This window comes from Bos taurus, chromosome 7 (genome assembly GCF_002263795.3).
Source record: "Bos taurus isolate L1 Dominette 01449 registration number 42190680 breed Hereford chromosome 7, ARS-UCD2.0, whole genome shotgun sequence".
Classification (NCBI taxonomy): Eukaryota; Metazoa; Chordata; class Mammalia; order Artiodactyla; family Bovidae; genus Bos; species Bos taurus.
This window is the reverse complement of record NC_037334.1, coordinates 19,137,061-19,157,605: the sequence shown is the minus strand read 5'-3', so window position 1 is coordinate 19,157,605 and position 20,545 is coordinate 19,137,061. Positions and strand designations below refer to the sequence as shown.

At 57.8% G+C, this 20,545-nt stretch overlaps 1 protein-coding gene across 2 annotated transcripts in view; it reads left to right on the top strand.

Moving 5' to 3' along the window:
• The window catches only part of KDM4B (lysine demethylase 4B), a 121,084-nt gene that overhangs the window by 58,948 nt on the left and 41,591 nt on the right, over positions 1-20,545 (top strand). For both annotated transcript variants that reach the window (XM_059888653.1, XM_059888652.1), the window contains exons 6-8: positions 9,233-9,282; positions 13,017-13,120; positions 17,362-17,499. In XM_059888653.1, coding sequence (XP_059744636.1) covers positions 9,233-9,282; positions 13,017-13,120; positions 17,362-17,499 — 292 coding nt within the window. The remainder of the gene's footprint in view (positions 1-9,232; positions 9,283-13,016; positions 13,121-17,361; positions 17,500-20,545) is intronic.

Sequence of the window (20,545 nt, the reverse complement as noted above, 5' to 3'; positions counted from 1 at the left end):
GTGGGAGGAGAGGCCGCTGGGAAGCCCATGGAAGGGCCCTGATGGAGGGCGGGCAGGCAGACCAGGAGCAGGGAGATGGGAGGGCCCTGAGTAGGGAGTTACCCCACGGTTCCAGGAAGAGCCCTCTGGCCAGGGGGACGCTAGCTGTGGAAGGGAGGGATGCGAGCCTGGGCGTGGGGGTTGGTCTGGCAGGTCAGGGTAGCCCTTGCTGCCTGGGCAGGCCGGCCTGCCTCTGTGGGCACAGCCATCTCCTGTCTGTCTGTCACTCATGGCCACAGGCGTGGCTGGCCTGTCGCACAGCCCGCTGGCTTGGTCTGGCAGAAGCAGATGGTCCTTCATTTTGGAGTCTTTTTGTTCAGAGTGGGCGCTTTGGGGTTGGAATGGCCAAGGCTGTGCTGGCTCAGGCTGCTTGAGTGATCTCTGCGCTTTTGCTTTTAGGGTAGCAGGGGCCAATCCCGCCTGCCCAGGGCGGGGCACCAGGCTAGTCGCCCTAAGAAGCCATTGGTTCTAGAGAAGAGTCGTCGCTGGGCATCTGTCCATCCTGAGATGCCCCCACCAGTAGTGTTTGGATTAGGGGTTGATTCAAACCCAGGAGTCGCTCACCCTCCCACCCATCCTGTAGATCTGGCTCTGTGTGCTGGGTCTCGTTTCCATGGCAAACTTCTCTGCTGTTGGCCGCTTTCAGCTCCCCGGAAGGGAGATCCCTGCGAATCTGAGCTGAGGGCGTCTGCGTTAGCTTTGCTTCAGAACCTGGCTGAGGACGAGTTTCCCCTCACGTGGGCACAGCAGCAGGAGATGGAAGCCGGGCTGCGCGACCGGCAGGCTCACGTGGCTGGCGCGAGACGAGCTGAAGGTGCTCTCTCTGCGGCTCCTCTCTGTGTGCTCTACCCACCCTAACTCTCCCAAAGCACCAGGGTCCCCACACATGAATAGGCCCGGAGCCGCTCTGCTTTAAGGCCGCCCTGGCTCTCGCAGCCCGAGGACAGACCTGGACCCCTGGGCACCCTCTCCAGCTCCCCCAGCTCCCCGCACACCCTGGCCTGGCCTGTGATGTCCAAGTCCTGCCCTGCGGATGCTCCTGCGCTCTGTGGACCTCCCTCTGTTCTTTCCTGTTCACACCTTCCTGGGTTTTCTGCAGAAATAAATCGAGGGAGGGGTGTCTCCCACTGGAGTGGAAGCCATGGGCCCCGGCACGCTGGGAGGCTGCCTCCTGGTTTTATGATCAGCAGTTGAGGCCAGTTCGAAGGGGAGATGGTGATGGCTTTTCCGGTGGCATCGGGTGCTCACTGGCACTGCGTCCCCACGCACTGAAACCCCCATCACTGGCAGCATGAGGCCCTCTCCCCACTCTGACCTGAGGCTGTACTGATCGGCTCGCCTTTAAAACCTCACCTGAGAAGGGCCCCCACAGCTTCAAAAGCAAAGTCGAAACCCAGCTCACATGTGACTCGGCATTTTTTGGTCCTGTTGTATAACAAAAATAATTCAAGGACCTGAAATAGACCGGGGCTGGAGATCAGATGCCTCCAATTCAGTGTTTAGTTGCCTTTAACACTTGCCTTGTAAAGCCTGCTCCTTAATAAAAGTGGTGACCGGCTCTTGTGAACCGGGCCCTGGGGCTGGGGGTCATTGAGGTGCTGAGCCACCCCCAGGTTCCCTGGCCCCTCACAGGGCGAGTGTGCAGGCCAGGGCACTGTCCACCTGCGCCCTGAGAGGCCTAGGCGGCCCGCCTGCAGAGCGTCTCCCCTGGCTGGCATCCCCACCTGAGACTCCCCATTTTCTCTGAGCAGATGCTCCCAGGACTCTGTTTATCTCGTGCCCGTCTCAATAAAAATGTCAGTATTTGAAATCACTGACACTGCTGGTGTGAGATACCAAATTCCATCGTCTATTGTCCCGTAAAACGATCCATTAAAGATAAAACCGCCCGCAGCTCAATAAGGTTCTATCCTGGGGACAATCCTCCTAGGTCCTTGGCTGATCCTATCTCCCCAGCAAGTGTCTGTATCTGTCACATAAAGGGCCCCGGTTCCAGGACAGATGAGGGGGGTGGCCTCCTCCTGCAGGCTGCACCTCGGAGCCCGAGATGGGAGCTCCTGATAGAATCAGGGCTGCCATCCTTTCCTTTCGCTGTCAGGCAGTTTCAGTCACTCTCAGGGAGCCGTGCTGCCCGGCCTAACGACTCTGCACAGTGGTGCTCCAGTAGGGGAGGAGGGGGTGCCCCCCAAGGGACCCCTCCCCACCCTGCCCCCCGCCCTCCCCACCCGGGCTAGAGCCTGACCTGGAGGCGTACTTCCCTTGCTCTCCTGAGTGTTTAGAAAGGGCTCAGTCCCCCGCTCCCCATGCCAGCAGGAGCTCTCCCCACCTGCCCAGGCAGATGGGTTGGTGACAACTCTTCTGCCCGCCCCTCCCAGGAAGGCAGGGGACCCCGGGCATCTCGGTAGTCCCAGGGCTGTCTGTCTGCCCAGCCTTCGGACCTACTCCCTCATGTTTGAAGGGCGAGCGAGCCTGTCGGCTTTTTCTAACATCTTTCATTTCTCCTGCTTGGTGCCCGTTTGTCCCCCTTTAACCCTGCTGTCAGTGTGACTGCTAGTAATGCGTCTTTCACGTTTGAACCATCATGATGAGGCCGCCCCGCTCGTACCTGACAGACTAGCCTGGCTTGTGTGCATTCTGGAGTCACTGTTGTGATCACATCCAGTATTACCTCCTTTACTGAAGGACAAGGTTAGGGGCATGGAGGCGTTTTGTGGTATAGGCTCACCTTGTTTTATTGTGCTTCGTAGATGCTTCGATTTTTTTACACATTAAAGGTTTGTGGCAACCGTGTGTTGTCCAGTGATGGTTAGCACTTTAAGAGAGCATTTTAAAATTAAGGTATGTGCAGTATTTGTTTTAGATATAATGTTGTTATTGCACACTTAATAGACTGCGGTAAGGGTACAGTTTAAATGTACCTTTTCTTACGCACTGGGAAGCCAAAACCTCACGTGGCTCACTTTATCGCAGTGGCCTGGAACTAAGCCCGCCAGATCTCTGAGCTCTGCCTGTGCGCGTGTTGCCCTGGCCTGCTCCGGGCGGGGACACCGTGCGGCTCGTTGCCGGCCTCGCTGAAAGCTTGCCAGTCTCCTGCACCAGACTGGGGATTCTGTGAGGGGCTGGGACCTGCCCAGGTTTCTGTTTGCCCTCGTTTGTGGTCAAGAATTCCTGCCTCTGGACCCCAGACAAGGGAGAGGGTTTACCTTAGTGGTTTTTATAGTCTTCTGGGAAAGTACAGACGAAGCCTGGCTATGTACTGATTAAAAAAAAAAAAAATTCTGCACCCTCACTTAACTGTTTAGTTCTTTTTAAAAAATGTTTTATTTAATTAAAAAAATTTTTTTTCTTTACTTTTTGGCTGTGCTGGGTCTTCTTACTGCAAGGAGGCTTTCTCTAGTTGCGGCGGGCAGGGGCTACTCTTCATTGTGGTCCACAGGCTTCTCACTGCAGCAGCTTCTCTTGTTGTGGAGCACAGACTCTAGGGCGCTCAGGCTCAGTAGTGTGGCTTCAGGGCTTAGCTGCTCCATGCCACATGGGGTCTTCCCAGAGCAGGGATCGAACCTGTGTCCCCTGCATTAACAGGTGGGTTCTTCACCACTGACACCAGGGAAGTCCCTGGACTATTCAGTTCTTAATTTCCCAGCTTGTTCTCTTAGTTTCCCCAGGTAGAAGGTTATATTACTTTATGTGAGAAGTTTGTCTCATCCCTGTTGACCATTATTCCCCTTATATCTTTTTGCTGGCTTCTCACCTGGCCAGCGTCTTCATTGCAGTACCGTGGACCGCTTTGCCCCGACTTTCTGGGGTGCCTCTCCTGCCTCACCCCAGTGAAGTGTGACCATGGGAAGGTCTCTTCTTGTTCTAGATAGCTAAGAATTTTTTGTACTGGATGGTTTGGAGTTTTATATAAATGAAAGTCATCTGAAGTGCAGGGATGGGTCGGTAGAGCAAGTCTCTGTGGCTCATCTCCGTGGGGCTCGTCTCTGTGATAATCACATTCGGGGTAACTGTTTCTCTGGCCATTTGGCTCTGCACTGCAGAGGAGTGGAGCGTGGCTGCTCTGGCCGGGCTCATCTCTAACCAGCGTGGAGATGGTGCCTGGGGAGCGGGAGTGTGAGGGGAAGTCTGCTCTGTGACCAGGTTCTTCTGCTTGGCCCACCCAGACCACGGGGCAGTGAGCTGAGACTGTCCAACTGACGTGTGGCTGGAGAGGGCACGGGCCACGATGGGCTTTGTGCTTGAGGGTCACAGTAAACAGCTCTTCTGTCTGGCCAGTGCATGGGGCTCTGGGGCCACTGGCGTTGGGAGCTGCCGGGGTTTCCCAGGGCCCATGCGGGCAGCTTGCTCGTGCCTCGAGCAAGCGTGGTCTCGGCACTTCCCTGGACTCTGCCTTCTTGTTTCTGTTCCCATAATTACAGCCTGTTAGACGGTGAGGGGCCTGTCTGCCCCGGCCTTGTGCAGACACTGTGAAATTAACTTCCTCGCCCTCCGACTTGCGTCGGGCTGAACTGACATTTCCAAAGGGCTCCTGGCTGGACCCCTGCTCTTGGCTCACGTTCCTCGGTAGAGAGGAAGGGGGAAGCTGAGCCTCATGCTGGGGGGAGCTGTCAGGCCAGTGATGGAAGAAATCCCGAGCGCAGTTGTCACCAGCGAAGTCACACGCATCTCCGGGAACAGATACTGTCTGTGTCACAGTGCTTCCACCCTGGCTCCAAGCAGGATGGTCCTGTAGGCCCGGGCAGAGGCCGGGGGCCTTGGGAATGGGCAACAGGGTGTGAGAGGCAGGCCCCCTCAAGACTCGTTACCCTGGCAGCTGGCAGGAGCATGTGGGAATTACCTTGTTACCATGGCAACACGCCCTGCTCATAGGGAACTCGATCCTCTCTGCCGGGCCCTGCAGTCCAGGGTGGGCGGCCAGCTGAGCCAGTGGGCCCTGTGGGGGTACACTGTCTCCCCCTGGAGGGGGTGTTTCTTGTCCTGGGAATTTGTCCCAGGACTTCAGGTTTTCCTGCTGGTCTGAGAGGCAGTACCCACCTGGAATTGTCTGTCCATGGCCCGGACGAGGAGGGACCGAGGCCAGCCCCCTACTTGCCTCGTCTTCTGAGGTCTCATGTGGCCGTCCCAGGGCAGTGGCACACGACTCCCTGGACCTTCGGGGGTCAGCTAGACACACAGGCGCTGTGGTGCACACCTGCCAGGGTAGCTGTCCCTCCAGGGAGGTGGTCCCAGTGCCCACTCCCGGGCCAGAGGGCACCAGGTGCTGGGAGTCCACACCCAGAGAAGCCCGGGTACCCTTGAGGCCCGAAGCCACTTGTTCCATCGGCAAAGTGATGGTCCCCGAGCAGGTCCCTACTCTCCACGACAGCCCGTGTTCCTCTTCCTGACACACTCATTTAATTTTTAACTCACAAGGCATTTGCTTATTTATTTTCATTGTTCTTGATAATAATTCTAAGCCATTAGAGGGGAAAATTATATTCAAAAATGCTGTTTCACACTTTATTTGTTTGATGATTTAGAGCGATAGAAAATAGCACATTTGCTGGCTTTTATAGTCTGATAATTATTCACATCCATCAAGCCATTCCAGGGGAATAAACAAAACACCAAGAAAATGACACTATTAATAGCATCCTCTGCTGCGGACGGGAAGAGTCTCCAGGCCCGCTGTCTCGGCAGGGAATGCGGGCAGCCCATCCCCGGCCCGAGGTGAGAGCTGCCCGCAGAGCGCATTTCCTTTCAATTGCCCTGTGTTCCTGGGCTCAAGAGCCGCCCTCCTGCTGGACTGAGGCCTCCATCCACCAGCACCCAGAAGCCCCAGCTTCCTTACTGGACTCTGGCTTGGTTTCAGCAGGGCCCGTGGGATGCCCACCTCTGTCGTCCAGTCTCAGTGTGTCCCTGGCCCCTGGTAAGCATGTCCAACCCCCACACCAATGTCAGGATGTGGGTCTCGGACATGATTGCTGGCAGCCATGGCCCCAGGCCTCCCTCTCACCCTATGCCAGGTGTGCGGTTCTGCACTGTCTTTTTGGGGGTGGCTGTGACTCGGGGCAAGGGGTGTGTATCCACTCCTCCAGGCCTCAGTTGTAAAAGAAGAACCTGGAGGAGAGGCTGGCAGATGCCCACCTTGTGGTGCAGCCTGCCTGTCTCTCCCCAGACCAGGGGGCCGCTTCCTTCTGGATTATGACATCCGGGCCATGATCACCATTGTTCCCAGAAACATCTGTCCTCATCAGCCGGTCACTTGAACAGTGAAACTGCTGGACAGGGCTTGTCTCTTCACTGTCACGTGGCTCTGCACACATCTTGTGTCCCCGCCTGGGAGCCAGCTCCAGAGAGACCTGGCTTGGTCTTTCCCATCACCTGCATGGCTGTATAGCAGATCGAAAAACATTTTATTGTCTCACTGAAGCCCTTGATACTTACAGACGACTGCCTTTTTGAAAAAGGCATCTGGCAAACAATGCCTGAATTCATCTCTCTCGGCCTCCTCAGCGATTCCACAACATTAAACCCAGAGTTATGGAGCCTGTCCGGTCTTGCTGCAGCCTCGCGGGGTCCCATGCCTGTGGTTGCCAGGGCCACCAAGCCAAGAGCACCGGATTTTCCACAACTTTCTGGTTGAGTGTTGGCCAGAGTACTTTGTGTTAAGAACTGTCACCACCAGAGAGAAAGGGTGGAGGAAGAGGGGTGCATAGGAAGGGCTGGGAAAACACGTGGGGAGGTCCAGAGGGACCTGCCTGGCCGGCCTCAGGACTGAGGCTCCCTGTGCTGTGGGTGGAGTAACCAGTGTGACCCCCTCCGCGGGTGGCCTGTCCCTCTGCAGCTTCCCCCACGGAGCTCCCCTATTTCCGACTCTGTCCCCCAAACCCCCGGTCTGTTTTCCCTCCCAGTGGTCCCCAGATTCTGGGAGTGGTGCTGCCCGATCCTGTCCGGCCTGTCCAGGCTCTTCTGCTGTGACTGGGCCGTCTGGGACTAGACCGTACCCCCGGGAGGAGCAAGGGGCTATTGGACCAGGGAGATGGCTGTAGGGCAGCAAGACATGCAGAAAACTAGCCTTGCTGGAGAGAGCGCCCATGCTGGCAGAGAGCAGGATGGGGGAACGAGGGGGGACTGGGGGTGGGCTGGGCAGGGCTGCCTGCCAGCTGGGAGACCTCACACCAGCCCAGTCGTGAGGCGGATGTGGTCCCGGCAGACAGTTTGTCCATCGAAATAGGCAAGCATCCTTTGCCACCCAAGTGACCAGGGCTGCCGTCCAGAGAGCAGCTGCCTGGGATCACAGGCGGGCAGAGCAGATTGATTTTGGCCTTGATGTTTGACCTTGTGTTGGGGACAGAGTTCCTGGGGAGCAGGACAGACTGCCCCCATATTGGTGACCAATAAAGCTAACTCTGTTTTATGGCCCTGGAACCTGCTGTCTAATAGCCAGACAGATGCTTGCCACCTTGAGGGTGAGTAAGCAGCCTGGCTCAACCCAAGGAGCCCCTCCTCTGCCTTCTTACTTTATTTTTCTCCTCCCAGACCCGAGCCCGACCCAGTGGTGTGATGCTGGGTGGGGCTGTGATGATATAACATAACCCGGGCCCTGGCTGGAGACCCCATGAGGTTCTGCCATGAAAGCCCCTTGGTTTGGGGACTTTTCTCCAGTGGTGAATGTCTGCTCTGCGAGGGAGGCCAGTCCTGTGGCCCACTCACCTGGGCCTCCATTGCACTGGCCTTGCTTGGGGGCCCCAGAGGGGAGGGCTGTGGCTGGGTGGGGCGCGGTGAGTACCTACAATGCCACAGCCAGTAGAATTCGGGGAGCCTTCACAGCTGCACCGATGAAGCCTCAAACACCCTCCCTGCCTCCTTTGTATGGATGGTCCACGCTCAGTGCTTATGTAGTCAGGATTAGCACTCTGCCCTCCCCTGAAGATGGAGGTTTTCATCCTGCAGAGTCCTTGGAGGCAGGAGAGGGTAGCTCTGGGGCCCCTCAGCACCCCGAGGGGGTTGCCCAGTGGTTGCTGCGTGGCAGGCGCCACATGCTCTTGGCTGTCAGAGTCCAGACGTTCCCCGAGGCTGCTGGCTTCCGTCCATGAGTCACTTCTTCTCTCTCCAGGGGCTGCCCTTCTGAACACTCGGCCCGCGTCCTGCAGTCTGTACTTTCTGATAACAGAGGAGCCACGTGCCAACATATTCAACTTTTAACATCCACCAGATTCAATTAATCTTATCTTTACAACTCCCAATTACAGGCGGTAATTAAGTGAAAGCAGCATTGTAGACCCACGATATTGCATTAATCATCACAGCCTTGGAGCCGTAAATTAGTTCCTTCCCGGCCCTGGGCATCTTCCCAGAAGGGATGGAATGTTTCATTCTGCTGTTTGTGGGGGGTGACATTAATCCCACCAAGGTGCCTTGGATTGGGATTAACTTTGATCATCTTTATGTAAGCGATAAAAGGCCGTTTAAAAAAAGAGTCACCTCCTCTTTGTCCAGATAATGGGAAATTCTCTGACGATAGCAGAATTAAAGGTGCCATGGCCACCGCCTCCAGGGCCCCGAGCATGCTTGGAAATTAATTGTTTTTATCCTGTTGGATAAACGAGGCAGCACAGCGTTCACCTATCTCCTCCCCTCGCCCCGTGTTATTTTATCAAAAGCAGTGATAAACCTCTCCATTGGGGTGGGTTCAGCTGGCTGCCATGTCTGGGCGGTCTTCAGTGTTTCCTGTGGTTCCCCCAGTTGGCTTCCTGCTCCGGGGGTGGGGGTGGGGCGGGGGGATGCACCCTCATAGGGTCTTGTTCTAGAGTTCCAGGTGTTGCTGGGCTTATTCAGGAGCACAGTCCCCCTCCCCCTCTGCACTGCGGCCTTGGGCAGGTCACTCTCTGTGGGGGTGGGGCATGGAGCAGTATCCCTGCCCCCACCCCCTTGCTGCCAGGACCGCGCCCCCCACCCCCACCCCGAGTGGTGACAACTGGAAATGTCTCAGACATGGCCTGGTGTCCCCTGGGGGAAGGATCGCTGGCTTGAGAGCCACTGTCTGGAGTTTCTCCCAACAGGTCTGGAGGCAGATGGTCTGGTGACTGTAGTCGGACCCTTTACCACCCTCCCTCCTCTGGACAAAGGACACACCCCACATTTGTTTGAAAATGGAGGTATCCACCTGGCCACACGCTCTCAACTCTGACGTGCCTGCCTTCTCTCGTAGGTATGCCATTCCCCCGGAGCACGGCAAGCGCCTGGAGCGGCTGGCCATCGGTAGGTGCCCGGGGCCTCTGGGGCTGGGTGGGCGGCGGGCTGGCAGCCCCACCCTCTCCGGCTTCCCGCTGTTGTCTGGGTGTCGGTGTCCCGCGCCGCGTCCACTTCCTTCCCTCTGGGTCAGGCCGTGGTCCCCTCCGTGGGTCTGTCACTTGACGCATGCTGCACGAGTGTCGGCACTTCACACTCTCATTTTCCAGACTCTGGGCATGGGGTTTCGGATGTGACCCCAGGCTTTGCAGGCTGGAGGCAGCCAGTGTTCTCGCCGCCCACCCCCCAGCTCCTGGGGCTCCATCCCAGCCTCCTTTGTCTTTGTGGGGCCTTTGCTCAGTCTTGAGCATGAGAAGGCCAGTTCGGAGGTCCTCACAGTGCTGCACGGCCGAGTGGGGGCCGTGGGGCTGTCTGCTGTCCACGTAGGATTGGATCACCCAGGCTTCCTCAGCAACATCCCGCTATCTGCATTGAGGCCCTAGCTGGGGCCTCTTGGGCTGACCGGATTTATCAGAGAGGGTCCTGGGCTGTGTCTGGACAGGGGGCCACGGACCACTTGGGTATAGGAAGGCCCTCAGGGCATGGAGTCCTTCGAGACAAGCAGACACCCTGGCTGGGAGCCCCTGAGGCCTCTGTGTGCCCCAACGGAGGGCCAGGCCATGGCCCTGAGTCACTCTCATCATGGCCCTGCCCTGTCCCCACGGAGGCTCTTGTGTCATGAGGGTGGATGGCTGTCAGTGCTGGACAGACAGTAACAACGACTGGCCCAGCCATCAGCCCTTGCTTCACAGCCAAGAGCGGCCCCTCCAGCACAGGTTGTATCCAGGTGGGGGTGAGGGTCTGCCTCTCAGACAGCGCCGGGCCTCTGGCCACCCTGACCTCTGTGGCAGCAGCAGGCAGCTGGTACCCTCAGGCCGTGGAACCTTCCAAAGCCATGGCGTGGTGTTGGCGAGGCTCCCTGATGGCCCGCCACCGGCCTCCGTGCCATTCCCACTCTGGGGAGCATGTTTCTCCTGGTGGAAACTCCAGGACAGGCAGTCCTGGCAAAAGCCAATTGCACTTACTTCCTAAGATCTAAAGGGAAAGCCAAATTAGATTTTTTCCCCATTATCTGACTTTTTAAAATGCCAATTAAAAATGTCTTTTCCTGTTGTATTAGCTTCTGGTTGATGTAACATTACCACAAACTCCCAGGGGGCACTAGTGGTAAAGAACCCGCCTGCCAGTGCAGGACACGTAAGAGACCCGGGTCCCATCCGGGTGGGAAAGGGAGGATCCCCTGGAGAAGAAATGGCAGCCCACTCCAGTATTCTTGCCTGGAGAATCCCATGGTCAGAGGAGCCTGGCGGGCTGCAGCTCTTGGTGTCACAAAGAGCCGGACACAACTTAGCACGCACGCATCACAAACTCAGTGACTTAAAACAACACAGATCCTCTCAATTTTGCTGTGAACCTTAAACTACACTTTAAAAAAAAGTCCTAATTAAACCCACACAGATCTTTGTTCTCACACAAATCTTGTTTGTGGAGGTCAGACGTCTACACCGAGCCTCTTGGGGCTGAGGTCCAGGCATCAGCAGGCTGCCTCATTCCTGAGGCCCCCTTGGTGGGGTGGGGTGGGGTGGGGCAGAACCCAATTCCAGCCTCTCTGACTTCTGCAGGCGCCCCGTCCTGGACTAGGGGCCGTGCCGCTCTCATCCTGTCTCCCTGGTCCATGGCTTCCGCTGCTATGGTCCGGCCTCCCTTAACCCCTTCTTAGAAGGACCTTCAGGATGCCACAGCCCCCCCAGCCAGGGGTCCAGGCCCATCTTACCTCAGGGGCCTGCACTTGATCCCATCTTCAGAGCCCTTTTCTCCAAGGAGGGGACCTTACACGGGCTGCAGGGATTGGGGCGTGGACGTCTTGGGGGAGCCACAGTTCAGCTCCCCACCTGCAGAGCCAGGAGCATCAGCGCAGGTGCTCTCTCTCTGGGGACCCTGGGCCTTGTCTTCAGCATCTCTGCTCTTGCTGTTCGGTGGGGGGGCCAAGGGTGTTTGCAGCTAGCCACGTCCGGCTGTTCTCCCTGAATGTGCCTTCTCTACTAGAAGAGTGTGGGGTGATCTGAGCTCCAACTAGAGAAGCTGGAGGCAGCCGGAACTGCTGCCGCGGCCTTTCTGACACCCGGACCTGTGTGCTGGCTCACTGCCTGGGCATCTGTGGAGGGCTTGGTTTGGTGGCCGGGGCTGGGAGAGGATGGGTGGGTGGGCAAGCAGGAAGGCGGCCCTTGTGAAGTCAGGCCGCACCTGGAATTCAAGGACAGGGCCGACAGCTCCGGAGGAGGGGTGGGGGACCTCATGGTTCCTCTAGAGTCCCTCGCTTGGCTTCTCTCCCCTCCTCAGAGGAAGGACGGAGGAGACTCCAGGGCTGGTGACTCACTGCCCTCCTGGGCGTCCCTTCCAAACTTTTTTGGGGCGTGCCTCCCGGGCAGCTTTGTTGAGATGGGTGGAAGGGGGTTGCAATTAATATGGAAAATGAATAGCTGCGCTCTGAATGGGCTCGCTGGGAGGGTTGTGCAGCCCACGGGGAGAGCGTTAATGTGTTGGCGCATTATTGGTGCTAATCACTTAAAATGTGCGCCTTTATTAGAGCTTTAATGAGAGCCACTTAAACTGTGCATTAAAAAGAGGAACTGCAGAGAGGGCGGCGGGCCGGGCGGCAGGCAGCCGTAACTCTAATGGAAATGCTTTTAGTGCAGAGCAGAGTGTGGGATTCGGTCATCCTGGCTCTTTCCAGAACCTCCACACTGGGTCCTTGCCGTCAGGAGCCTCCTCCAGCCTCGGCATGTGGGTGGGGCCATGTGTGCACACAGACACATGCACACAAGCACGTGCACACGTGCCCATCGAGGATGTGTGCTGGCTGGTCTCACTGGAAGGGCCCCGGGGCCACCCGGGCCTGGGGGTCAGCCCTCATGCTGCTGCCATGGGGACGTGTCCCATACCTCGAGGAGCCATGTGGCCCTCCTGTGCCCACTCTGTGCGGTTTGGGGTGAGAAGCTCAGCCACCGTGGGCAGAACCTAAGGTTGGCTTTTCCTTAACCATGAGACTGGCTTGTTAGTGACTTGAGTTTCAGCCAACATGTGATGTGGGAACAGCGCTGAGCTATGCTGGTGAAGCCTGGTGTCTGGGTCTAGGTGTCTGGGCCTCTCGTGGACTCATGGATCATCTTTTAAATTAGCTGCATGGCGTGCACTGGGGCAGAAAGCAGAGGGGCTGTGAGCACAGATAGAGGCGCAGGCCTGGGTCGCCCACTCTGCCCCCATGCCTGTGGGTCTGGGCCACAGGTGGGTGGGTCATGGGACCACGTGGGTAGAGAGCCCTTGCCCACTCAGGCAGCCCCCCTCTTTGTTGTGGACTTGGTCAGTGAGTGGGGGGGTCTCACACTCATTCCTCACCGCACAACTCATCAGGCTCTAGAGAGCAGCTCCGCTGTCCTGTCTCTCGGTTGCTCTCTCACATGGCTGAGTGACCGTGTGGAGGCCCCAGTGGGTTGGTTTTGCCTGAGGGGAGCTCGGAGTGGGGGGCAGTCTGTGGGCAGCCGTATCCCAACCGCACACCTTGTCTGTAGTCATGAATGTGGTGCCGTGCGTGGGTACACTCCACCTGGCGGGCCCCTGTGTGTTTCGTTCCTGCGGGGCCACAGGAGGACAGGGCTGCCTGGCCACCCCGCCCTGTCCGGCTGACACTGTCTCGTCTGCTCCAGGCTTCTTCCCCGGAAGCTCCCAGGGCTGCGATGCCTTCCTTCGGCACAAGATGACTCTCATCTCGCCCATTATCCTCAAGAAGTATGGGATCCCGTTCAGCCGGGTATGTAGGGGTGGGTATGTAGTCTGCTGGTGGTCAGGCTTCTGGGCCCGGGCCCTGCTGACCATGAGTGCCCCAGGAAACTGGTGTCTTCACACTGGAGAAGGTTCTAGAAGGGCTGCAGGCTGGGGTCGGGCCACACTGCTGGGCCATCAGCTCCTCCACAGTGGCGGTGAGGGTGGAGGTGGGTATCAGGAGGGGCTTCCCTCAGTCCCTCCCAAGCCAGACCTGAATATCTGTTGGTCCTAGGGTCAGACTGGGGAGTGGATGGCGGGGGCAGCTCCTGACGACCCTGCAGGAACTGCTGAGGAGCTGGGCCCTGCTTTGTGGGAGCCCCCTGCCCACCCCTCCCATGCCCAGGGCAGACGGCCTCACTCCAGAGGGAGTGAGTACCTGTTTAGAAATGAAGCGTCTGACTCGCCCGCAGCATGAAAGCTGCGATCTCATGCAGTTTCCTGTAAGGTGTCCACGTGGGGGTGTGAGGGGTGAGGCTGCACTGGGGGCGAAGTTGGCAGGGACTCCACCACCTGGGGGAGTGGGTGGGCAACAGGGACTGAGCTCTGGGGCTGGGCGCCTCTGTCCTGGGAGTGGGCCCAGCCGCTGTCACTCCTGGCCAGTCCCTCCCCACAGACAGGCTTCCTGGTTACAAGGGTCCAGGCGAGTGGCCCATGCCTGGAACTTTCTGGAAGGCATGTGGGCCATGGCCCCGAGGGCAGAGGCAGCCCAGCTCCTGCAGGTCTCCCCAGAGGGTGATCTATCAGGCTCAGAGCGAGCTCTGCGAGCAGACTTCATGCCTGCCTCTGGCCCCGGGTGTCAGCAAGTCGAAAACTGGTTCTGATGTTTCAGGCACGCAGCCACAGCATCACCACGCAGATGGGGGTGTGGCCTTCCTGCCAGGGCCACCCCCATCACTCATGCTCTTCAGGTAGCAGCTGTCCCTGTTCTTCTCTCAGTCCCCTCTGTCTTCTGGTTGGAATGTTGTTTGTTACCAGGAACCTTGCAGACAGATCACAGCATTGCTCACAGGACTGAGAGGTCCTTGTTTCCCATCGCTTTGTCAGGAACATCCTCCATATCCTGCCTCCTGGAGAGGGATGCTGGTCGTGGGAGTCAGCTGGTGGGTGCTGTCCATCCTCCCAGGTCGGTGCCAGTGTGGTCCTGCAGCTCATTTGTGAAATATCTAAGCAAGACCCACAGGCAGTGGCCTCCTGCTGGTGACCCTGCTGGTGACCCAGGAGAGGCAGGGCTCAGCGGCCATACCGGCTCCCACAGAGGGCAGGACAGAGCTTCACCCGAGGCTGTGGGACCCAGGCCCTTGTCTGGCAGCAGAGAGCCCTCCATGGGCTGCAGGCCTGGGGACCAGGCTCCAGGCCCCGCAGAGTCAGGGATGGATGGACGCCTCTCTCAGGGCTCCACGTGTAGCCCCTCATCTGAATTCCTGGTAAAAGAGTCACTCCACACTCCAGTTATAAATCTTCGTAATGGTATTTACTTCTGGAAGAAAAAGCAGATCAATAGCGGAGCTTTTTAATAATTAAAAGTGTGTGTTTCTGTGATCTGCCACGGACTTCCTCATTCATTCTTCGAGAGCTCGAGGGGCAGCCGAGCTCCGGGCTTCCTCTGTGACTGGCGTGCGGGGCCCGAGCTCCCTCCTCTCCCGACTGCTCCGCCTCAAGGCCGATCCATCATCCCCAATGCCTTCTAATTTATTGTCGGGCTAACGTTGATGGCGGTGACATGGAGGACAGCCTCCGTGGGCCCGAGGTGGAGCCACCGAGATGTAGATTTTCTGACGGGAACATAATCTTCTTGTCATTCCAAATGAGCACACCTTCCCTTCTGGGCCTTGATTTATGGGAGGGGTTGGGTGGGGGGCTCCAGCTTGGTTACAGGGACCCCACTGCCCCGCCGAGGCTTGAGCAGACCAGCCTTGCTCAGAGGCATCGGAGGAAGAGTGAGACAGCACTCTATAGGATCAGCTCGAGTAGGATGAGAAAATCAGTAACTGGGTTTAACGGGCCATCCCCAAACCCGAGTTTATTTACCGTCTCATGAGCTCCTGAGTCCTGCGACTGAAGCCGACCCAGGGGGCCCTGCCTGAGGACCGAGGATGCTGGCCACTGATCCTGGGGACGTTGCCCATCCCCACCTCCCCCCTCTCCTACCGTTGCTTCATCCCTGCACACAGCTGTCACTTGGACTGGAATTTAAAAATATAACTTAATCCACAGTGACTTCCCTTGATTGGTGCAATTCATTATTTGAAAAGAAAAATATCAGCGTGTTCTTAAGGACTGGCTTTCCTCCAGGCTACATCAGTTTTGATTGATTTTTGACTCTGTGCTTGGTTTCTGGACGTCTCACCCCCCACCACCTCCCACCGCTCCCCTTCCCCTGCCGAGGTTTGACTCCTCGTCAGTTCCTTAGATAAATCCAGCGATTTCTACTCATCTCTCTGGGGTTATTAGCAGGGCGCAGAACCACAGTCAGTGACAAAGCAGTGAATGGCCTCCAAGTGGGGCAGGAGAATTAAACAGACACACTTGGCAAAAGGAGGCACACGCCTGCAACAGCAGGTCCAGACACACCAGGACCAGATGTGGTGGGTGGCACCTGCCAACCTGGGGGCAGGGCTGGAGCCTTGAACCCCCCACCTGGGCCACAAAGACCCCTGACACTGCCGAGGGCACAGGGGGATCTCGCCGTCACTGCCACATTGGTGCAAGATGGGCAGCTGTCATGGAAAGCCGCCGGGCAGTTTCCTGGGGCCCCCGGTTCCCCCTCCGTGTCTGTTTGCTCTGGAGAAACACCAGCACCATTTGGAGAAGTGGTTCCACTGGCCCCGCCGCTCTGCTCGCTGCAATCCCGACCAGGGAACAGCTGCAGGCCTGTCAGCAGGAGGCCAGATGAGCAAGTAGGACATGTCCTCGTGACAGGAGGCCCTGTAGGAACAAAAAGGAGACAGCGGAGTGCCCACTGGGACGGATAAACCCTGAGGATGTGCCAAGCAGAAGAGGCCAGACCCAGAGTACACATGGTGTGGTCAGTGTCTGTGAAACCCTAGAGAGACCTGGAGGATGGGATGGGGCGGCGTTTGGGGCCACAGTCCCTGGAACTCCAGTCAAGCTGATCTGTGCTCCCAGCTCAATCCAGGAAATGATGGCCCTCCCGACTCCAGAGGTCACTCCTGCACACGCCTCTGTTCCAACAGCCCTACCTTGCGTCGCAGGACACCACGAGCGGGCGTGCTGGCTACTGTTACTTCTCATCCCTTTCACAACAGTCTGCTGTTGGGACAACTGCTGATGGCTGCGGGCGGTCAGTGGGGAGGGCCCTGGGGAGGAGGCTGCAGCCCCCACCTCCTCCTCGAAGTCTCAGGGCGGCAGTACTGGACGCCTTTGTGTGGTGTCATCATCCCCCATCCCTCATGCCCAGCTCCTGGGTTTGGCGTCTTTGATGCAGAGGCCGGACCAGAGTCTGGCTGTCCAGACCATTTTGAATATGCCTAGAGACATCAGCTCCTCCTGTGGGGATCTGACCTTGACACGTGTCCTCCCAGCCCACCGATACGTCACTTCAGCTGCTCTATCCTCACTTGGAAGGACCCATGTCTTAGAATCTAGTGGATAGGCTCCCTGCTCACAGTGGTGGGGTGACTCAGGCCAGAATCTGGGGCCGTTTCATGGGTGGGCCTACTTCCTCGCACGAGGACTGGATGCTGTGCTGCAGGCTTACACGTGTCCTGAGCTCCCAGGGCTCTGAGCTTCCCCAGAGCTGACCGGCCCAACTTGCCAGTCCTGTTGCCGTGTGGGAACATCTCACAGTGGACAGGAGGTGTGATAACCACCTGCCTCCAAAGCAGAAGCCGCCCCCCATCCCAAACAGAAAGCACCTAGAATCCTAGCGCTGCAACTCACCTGTCTGAGAGTCCAGACTGTCCCCTTGGGCCCGGTGGGGCCTCTGAGCGGTGGGGCTGGTAGCAGCCACCCCAGCCGCTCGCCTCACCTGCTCTACCAGCTCCATGAGAACCAGGCTGCAGCCTGTAGAACCTTGGCCTTTCACCTGGCCAACTCCGTTGGCTCCTGAAGTCAGGTCCCCACGTCTGGTGGGACGTCCTGGAGCCCACATCCCCCTGCTGGGCCCCTCAGTGGCTCCTGGTGGCTTTGCTGCCAGCCTGTGATGCCCCGTGTCGGGCGTTTCTTCTGGCCGGGCCTCATCCCTCACCTGTCGCCCTTCCTCCCCAGATCACACAGGAGGCGGGGGAGTTCATGATCACGTTCCCCTACGGCTACCATGCTGGCTTCAACCATGGATTCAACTGCGCCGAGTCCACCAACTTTGCCACACTGCGGTGGATCGATTACGGCAAGGTGGCCACCCAGGTGAGTGCACGCTGGCCCCTGACCTGCTCCCCCAGCCCAGGGCCTAGATGACAGTCACTTATATTCAGGCTGGGGCTCAGGCTCTCCATCAGGGTCTGTTTCTGGATCCTCAGCAAACGTGTCCTCAGCTCATTCCTCACTTGGAGGGAAGAGGGCATGGGCAGGTCAGGTGGTGTGCAGCAGCCGGGGCCTGGCCAGGCCTGGCTCAGGGCTCCCTCTGTCCTGGCAGGCCCAGGTACGCCCCCACCATCTGGGGGCCAGGGAAAGTTTGTTCCGTGTTAGTTGACTCTTGAGGGGCCTCTTGGTCAGGTGCAGGGTTTGCTCCAGCCCCAGAGCCTATCTTTACCAGTCTGCAGTGTGTGTGTGTGCGCGCACGTATGTGTGAGTGCACATGCAAGAGAGAGCAGAGCCCTGGCAGGGCAGGCCCTGTGCTCGAGCCCAAGGGCTTCCTGCTGCCTCGTCGTCCTCAGTGGTCACTCAGAGCCCAGGAGCCTCATTTGTTTTCCGCAGTACTTTGCCGACCTGCCCCCAGAGTGATGATAATCAGCCTGCAGACCTGACGCTTGACCCGAGTGCTTGTTCTCAGCTTCTTTTTCCCCCCACATGCACCCATCTGTGGTTCTGATGGGCAGCTCAGTGGGGCTCGGGGCCCCACAGTGGCATGTCCAGGGAGCAGCTGGATAGTGGGCAGGTCCCTGGGAAGGGGAGGCCGCTAGGAGGGCTGTTGGGTATGCAGCAGGCCCAGCCCTTCCTTGGCAGCTGGGACCAGTGACCTTCCTCCCAGGACTGGCACCACGACCACCCTGAGGAAGCCAGTGAGCTCTACCCATCCGGCTGGGCTCTGGCTGAGCAGCCCCGGCTCTCAGGCTTCAGCTGCTTTAACCTTTTCTCTCCAGCATAGAAAGGGGCCCAGCTGTGCACACGTCTCACTCTGGCGCTGAGCGCAAGGAGCAGGAGAGGCCCCTCCTGCATGGGCCTATTCAGTGAAATGGGGGTGCCTCCTACTTGCCTCCTCAGCAGAGCCCTGGGGGTCTTCCATGGAATCACTCAGCTGTTCAGAGTCAGGGCCTAGGGTTAGGGAGCATGGTGGGTTTCTCCCAGACATGGAAGTGGGGGTGGTGTGGACCAGGAGAACCCCGAGTCCAGATCGTGGTTTGGTCAGCCCACCCCTGACCCCAGATCTTTGCAGAAGAGGGTCTAGGCTGTGACTGTTGGGCATCATGGCCTGGAGATATGGCCCAATGGGGAGGGAAGTTGGCATCCAGGTGCAGCATGTGGCAAAGAGCAGGAAGGCCCAGACTGAGGGTTCTCAGGGTGTTCACAGACTGGAGCTTGGGAGTAGACAGGGTTAAATGAGATCCATTCTGAAAGGGAACATGTGTTTCATTTCATGTTTGAATGGGGTGAAAGATTGTATGTGCTTAGTCACTCAGTAGTGCCCAGCTCTGCAACCCCATGCACTATAGCCTTCCAGGCTCCTGTGTCCATGGGATTCTCCGGTCAAGCAATCTGGAGTGGGTGGCCATTTTCTCCTCCAGGGGATCTTCCCAACCCAGGGTCAAACCTGCGTCTCCTGTGTCTCCTGCATTGCAGGTGGATTCTTTACCCACTGAGCTATTGGGGAAGAGGGTGAAAGACTAAGAAAATTAAGCTCTGGGGGTGGCCTTGTGGCACATCTCTGCTACACAGCGCGGTCTAGACGGGTTGGCGGTCTAGATGGGTTGGCTCATCTCTGTTTTTCTAATGATCTCTCTCTCTCTAACTTTGCTGTGTCAGTGCAGTTGAGAAAGGAAACAGGCTTTGCAGCCAGGAAGACTGGAGAGGCGCCCCAGGATGTGAAGCATTGGGCTTTTAGACTTAATTCAGAAAATCGTGGTGAGAGTGTCTTTGGCAGAGAGTCCAACTTGGCTAAAAGAGGAGAAATGGGGACGTCAGGATTGTCCGCTTAGATCCAGAGGAATAATTACACCTCCCGGGGCGTGTTCGCATTGTCGCCGAGCATTCCACGTGTGCAGGGCCGCCTGGCCGCAGCGGGCACTGGATTGAGTTGTCAGCCTAGCGGGGGCTTGTCCTGGAGGCACTGTTGGAGCCAACCCTGCTGCGGAGCCAGTGGGGACCGCCTGGATATTAAAAGCAATTTTGGGTTCAGCCATGTGTTCACAAACAAGTGACATCTGGGAGGTACAGCCTGAGATGGGGCTCCACGCTTACACTGCCGGGCGGCGTAGCGTGAAATTACTGAACCAGTGTGGTGCTCTGAGCCGGCCCAGGGTTCCAGGGGCCTGGCAGCTGGGGTAGGGCCCCTGCAGGAGTGGCCACTAGTCCTGGGGTGCCCATCCGTGGCCACCTGATGTCAGCTCCTGGGCTGTTCGGTGGTGACCCTCCGAGCTCCACTGCCCTGTAACTAGTCCAGGCTGGAGAGGCTGCCTGGGCGCTTGGCCTCGCAGATGACAAGCTGAGGTATCAGGGGCAAAGGACTGTTCAGATTCCGTGGTGCTAGGGCTATGGATTTAAGGGAGGGGGTGGGTGGGGTAGAGGGGCAGCCAGAGCCCCCTTCCCACTGAGCTGGGGCCTCTCCCTGCAGCCTGAGTGCCTGCCCCCCTAATCTGTGTCCCCTTCTAGCACATTCCTCAGACACAGCCCAGGGGGAGAACGTCCCCTTCCCAGGTTCTAGAGACCTCTTTACTTGCTGGTTCATTAGCTTCTCAGGCTCCCACTGAACCCCCCACTCCCCTCATCGACCCATTTCTGTCATTTTCTCTGTTGACACATGAAATGCTAAATGCCCGGGCTCGCCAGCCTGTGTGAACTTCAGGTGTGCCTGTTCTTTCTTCCAGATCAGCGTCAGCAAACGGGGCCCACAGACAAAACCTGGCTGGTTGACTGTTTTTGGTACTGTCTGCAAACAGAGCTATGCTTAGATGTCTTTGTTCTTCTTGCCATGTCACGTGGCATGCGGGATCTTAGTTTCCCAAACCAGGGATTGAACCTGCGCCCCCTGCAGTGGAAGCTCAGAGTCTCAACCATTGAACCTCCAGGGGAGTGC